The 5,562-nt window shown below is 55.4% G+C and overlaps 1 protein-coding gene across 1 annotated transcript; it reads left to right on the plus strand.

Moving 5' to 3' along the window:
- Nucleotides 1-753: 753 nt before the first annotated feature.
- On the plus strand, nt 754-3,231 carry RAB17 (RAB17, member RAS oncogene family). The gene is made up of 5 exons (XM_010156123.1): nt 754-910; nt 1,694-1,845; nt 2,225-2,350; nt 2,551-2,644; nt 3,119-3,231. Exons 1-5 carry the CDS (start codon nt 754-756, stop codon nt 3,229-3,231), a joined length of 642 nt encoding a protein of 213 aa, XP_010154425.1.
- The last annotated feature ends 2,331 nt before the right edge of the window (nt 3,232-5,562 follow it).

Consider the following 5,562-nt stretch of genomic DNA (forward strand, 5'->3'; position numbering starts at 1 on the left):
TCTCCTTAAGTCAGGTTTGAGGTGACCACCACTGTTATTTTGGGCTGTGCTCCCCCGCTGTCCCTGGTCACCGCACAGCATAGCTCCACCCCAAGTGATGCAGAGTCACACTCTGGTACCACAGTCATGACGCTTCATGGGCCTAATGTGCCCAGGGTTTCTTAATCCACGGTGGGGGAGCGTGTGCTGTTTGCTTTGTGTGCTGCTGTCCTCAAGGTCAGGTCCTCTCACTCCTGCTTTTTCACCCTAGCAAGCAACACGCTGAATCAAAGTGGTGATGCCACAAAGCCCATCAGATCTTGAGGTGGAGCTCACCTCTCCTGGTATAACTTCTAACCACGACCCACAATTAATGTGGAACATCAGTCTAAGCTCTTCACCAGGAGTCTGGGGAAGGTGTGCTCAAGAGCAAGGCACACCCCCAAGGGATGTCCCTCTGCCATTAACTGAGGAAAGTTAATGTCCTCTCTTCGAAGGAGTTGAACCCAATCCAATTTCCTTGTCTATATCCAAGAAGGCTTCTTGCATAAAGTTTCTTCCTCAAGATCTCCACCCACTGGTCATAACTGACAGTGGCAGACAGTTTGTTGTACTAAGTTTGATTCAGGATATTAACAATTTTATTCTAGCCTATTTTGAGGTTAAACCCCACCTGCCCCGCTGCCACTAGTCAGGAGTTGATGCAGGAGGCTCAGCTGATGGACGCAGGATCACTGGAGATTGTGGTGAACGGAGCTGGTTTCCTTGCAGGGCATGGCACAGGAAGCAATGTCGGGCACCTCCCCGGAGGGGATTCATCCCACCTACATCTACAAGGTGGTTCTGCTGGGGAACACGTCGGTGGGAAAGTCAAGCCTGGCTTACCGATATGTGAAAAATTACTTCAAGGAGTCGCTGCCAACTGTGGGATGTGAGTGAGTGGCTTCAATAGCTTGGACAAGGCCTGATGCCTTACCTTGTAGTGTGGTAGGAGCAGCAGAAGCAGTTGGTACCCCTTGCAGTAGCATGGACCCACTTTTGAACATGATACGAACTTGCTCCAAAGCCAGACCTCCCCCTTCATTGTCACCTTCACATCTCTGCAGCCCATTTTCCCCAGCACCAGGCTGCAGGCAAAGCCAAGCACAGGTTTGTCTTAGCACTGTTTTTTGGAAGCAGTTGAGCAGCAAAATGAGTAAAACCTGGAGTCCAAACTATATGGCCCACCTGCCCTTTGCATGTGTGGTCCTGTGCTGCCCTCACAGCCACTCAGACATCCCAGGAGACCCCCTCCCTGTATATGAGCTGCCCCAGCCTCAGTGTCCTGCTAGGGCAGGGCAGGGTTGGGCCAGGGTGCAAGCACAGGGGCTCCAGTGAGACCCCTTCTCAGTGGATATTCCTATTCACAGCTCTCACAGGTCTGACTCACCAGCAAGGTGGAGGTGGTTCTCCATCTGGGGAATGTTCTGCGAATCTCAGATTTATCTGACATCAAAGATGGTGTGCACTCACCCAAGTCTTCTGCCAGGAAGGGCTCCCAGCCTGCCCTGCCTTATGGCATACTGTTCCATCAGCGATGCCAGTGCTTATGAGAAACCTGTCCCAGCTCTGTGCGTTAGAGCATTGTTACCAGTGAGGGTCTGACCTCAAGGCAACGGATCTGCGTTCTCTGCTCTTGCTGCAAGCAAACGTGCACCCTGCATCTTGCTTGCAGGCTCCTTCTTCACACAGACACTCAACCTGGAGGGAGGCACTGTCAAGTTTGAGATCTGGGACACGGCAGGCCAGGAGAAGTACTACAGCGTCTGCCACCTCTACTACCGTGGTGCCCAGGCTGTTCTCCTCGTTTACGACATCACTAATAAGGTAAGGCAGAGGATGCTGACCCCGTTGGCACAGATACTAGGCTGTGCTGCAGCCATGGAGCAGAGGTGTCTGGGTAGTGGAGCAGAAAACGGTACATGAGCACTGACAGAGAAGATGGCCATCCCACCTGGGATGTGCCAGGGACTGTCCCTGCCCGTGCAGGACCACACCACCACACAGAAAGGGTGTGTCCTATCCACAGCTGGTTTATCCCTAAAGGTCTTTGAGGACCTGTGACCTGTGAGAGGGAAGGCAATCAAAGTCTTCCCACCACATCCTCTTACACCCCATTCGATTTGGTGCCACCCATCCCACTTTGCTATGGCTGGGGCAAAGGGATTAAATCAAAACCTGGTGGTTGTTGTCTCTGTCTCTCCAGGAAACACTCAACAGAGCAAAGTTCTGGCTGACGGACCTGGAGAAGGAATTCCTTCCCCATGAAATTGTCATCGCTTTAGTGGGCAACAAGATGGACCTTGCTGCCGAGCGAGAAGTCGCCACCGAGGTTAGTGCTTGTGGGGAGCTCCCAGGTCCCCTCATCACCACCTTGCCAGCAAACACTGGGATGCGTCCTAGCAAAGCCGAGAATTTAAATGGATTTCAGGTATCACTGAAGTCCCTGTACAATTATTGACCTGCCATGAAATGCCACTGTAATTGAACAAGCAGCGCCAGGTCGAAATAACTCTGCTTGTCTCCACCTAGGAGGGAGAAGAGTTTGCAAGGACCAAAGACCTCCTGTTCATGGAGACATCCGCAAAATCCAACCATGGAGTAAATGATATCTTTATGGCAATAGGTGAGTTGTGAGATGGCTCTTGGTGAGAGCCAAAGTGGATGAACCACGGGCCCCAAACCTCTGCTTCAAGGTTGCAAACACCTTCCTCCCCCTGCCCTCAAAGTTGACCCCCTTTGCTGCTCATGCTTGCCACCAAAGTTTGCTTCCCAGCCTGCACTGTGCCTGGCAGTTCAAGGGTCACCACCACAGCAGTCCATGGTTTCAGTGTAACGTCACACCTCTCGAGGCAGAGGGACAGATGGATCCATCCAGGATGCTCTGATATCAGAGATGGGTTTCAGGCCCTCTCTCAAAGCCAGAGTTTTGCTTTAGTATCCAGTCCCCAGCATAGCTGTTGAGTAGAGATATAACACGGCTGCTGTGGGACAGTACCAGTGGCTGTTGGTGGTTCCCCTGGGGTGGGACAGGACAGCCAGCGCATCCCACCCACCGGCAGGAGGAATGAGCCCTTTCTCATCTTGTGTTTCTTCCTAGCTCAAGAGCTCCTGCAGCGGGAACAAGAGAAGGCATCTGCCCCATTCCCATGTGGGAGGTCGACAGTCAACCTGGGAGAGAGCCGGACAAGGACAGGGTGCTGCCAGCTCTGAGGATGGGCAGCTCTGGACCTCAGCAGGGGCTGGATGAGGTCTCCAAAAGGAGCAATGACAAAGCAGGGCGGGATGCAGAAGTACAAGGGCAGCTCAGCCCGACCACCCTTGGGGCAAGGTCTTGCCCCCTTGGAGCAAGGTCTGAGCCCATCCTGGGGGCATGGGGCTTCTTCCACCCTCCAGCACTGGCTTCCTCCAAGAGGTAAAGTCCGGGAGTTTCTTTCATGGCCTTCACACTTCCAGAGGGAAGCATGAGCCACCAGCACCACTGCCACCAACCCTGACTGGTGACATCTCCCTGCCCCAGCAGCATTACACCTCTTCCATGCCCCTTCTCATCCAAAAAGAGGGGGCTTAGCTTTCTGGAGCAAAGCAGATGCATCCCAGTGGCTTTACACCCAGGCTGTAAATAAAGAGAATATTGACATAAAGGTGGTGGTTTTTACTCCTGACCTGGGTGTCAGCCTGCAGGTGGGGACCACAGGAAATCTGGAGGCAGCAGGGACCACAGCTGGTGCTCCTCTTGCCCCACCAACCCCCACCTGACCCATTACAGGGGTCACAGCCCATCCCCAGGAGAAATCACCAATTTATTGCCAATATAAGAGCCATGTCTGGGGGCAGAGCAGGGCCAAAGCAAACGATAGGTATCGTGGTAGCCTGTGCCTTGCAAGGCTCCCCTTTGCACCTTGTGATTATTCTGCAGAGCCCATCCAGGTTGTGAGGAGGAAGCAGCCGTTGCTTGGTTGGGGGGGGATGCTCTTGCATGCTGTCTCCAAAAGCATGTCAGTGCCCACCAGACCCTGGGGGTGTTGGGCTCAGGGGACATACAGTCTTTCCCAGGAGAGCTGCAGCAACACTGGCACGGCCACGGGCAAAGAGCAGCGCCACTCACCCATCCAAGGGCAATGCAGCAGCTAAGATTTTGGGATGTTCCCCAGCGGCAATGCCAGCCTGTGGGACAAGGCTTGGCTGGGCTGAGCTTGGCCATGAGGCAGCAGACAGCCCTGAAGATGCTTCCCTTGGAGAGAAGGGGACAACAGCACCCTTTGGTCAGGTTTGCCAGACCAGACTCCCTCCTCCAGGACCCTCCCAGCACCCCAGACCAACCAGGAGCACCCACCTGCAATGCTTTCCTGGAGCAGGACAGGAGCACTTTCCCAGCAAGAAGGCAAATCTGCTGCCCCCTTCTGCCTAAATCTCCTCCCTTCAGGCTGAGGGGCTAAGTGCCACTCATCCTCCCCATCTGCTCCTCCTCTCCCGACATTAACCCTTCCCTCCTCAAACTGGACCCCCAGTCTGGGCCAGGCAGAGATGCTAAGGGCTGGGAGTCACCCTCTCCTGTGGCCCCTCTTGATCCCAAACTGAAGAGGGGGTAAAAATGCTCTGGCTTGGGGGACACAGCTCACGAGGGGACATCTGGGGACATGCACTGCAAGGGACAGGGTCCTGTGTGCTCCCCAAGTGTTTCTGACCTGGCCCATGGAAATGAGGTGGCTCTTTCTGACCCCAAGACCATGGAAATGAAGGGGTTGGGGGCACCCATTGGTGCAGGCACACCCTGGAAATCCCAGAGGATTCACTTGGGAAAGAAGGGTGGCCTCTGGGGCTTATTTATAGGGTGTTTTTAGGGGGATGGGGGATAAACGTGCCATGTCGTGCAGGAAGGGAAGCATTGCCACACTGTGTGCACTGCCAGGGCAGGCTGCAAAACTGCAGTGGGACCAGCAATTCTGGGGGTCACATCCCCCAGCCCGTGACACCCCCACAAGGCCCTGTGCTGTGTTTTGGATCAGAGGAACTGGGACGCAGGGATGAGAGAAGGGCTTTTATTGTCGTCTCCAGCTCAGGGGCTCCGCTCCCCCCGGGAGGGCTGGGGGTGTGGGTGGAGTAGGGTGCAGGCCTGCTGCCAGCCAGGCCCCCCGGGATGGGTGCCCTCACCCAGGGCTCGCCGCCGCCCGAACCGCCCCACCGGCCTGATCCCACGGCCCGTGTACCAGGAGGGGTCGATGTCCGGGTCTGCAAGGCAAAAGCCGAGGAGCTGTCAAGGGGTGATGGGGGGGGAGGGACAACTCAGAACGGGGAAAGGGCATTGCGCCCATGGTGGGGAACCCGACGGAACTGGGAAAAGGGGCTGGGAAGTAAAGCTCTTGCAAAGGCTGTTTCATAGCAGACCTTTGCTTCTGCATAGTGACCTGCCTCCACCCCCCAGGTGCAGCTGAATCTGGGCATGCAGGAAGGGCTGAGGGGGTGTTGGCTGCGATGAGTCCCTTACTCCTGCTCTCCTTACTCCTGATTTCCTTGGGGCGCCGGTGGATGGGCGTGGGGGCG

The sequence above is a fragment of the Eurypyga helias genome, unplaced genomic scaffold, assembly GCF_000690775.1.
Source record: "Eurypyga helias isolate BGI_N326 unplaced genomic scaffold, ASM69077v1 scaffold7987, whole genome shotgun sequence".
Classification (NCBI taxonomy): Eukaryota; Metazoa; Chordata; class Aves; order Eurypygiformes; family Eurypygidae; genus Eurypyga; species Eurypyga helias.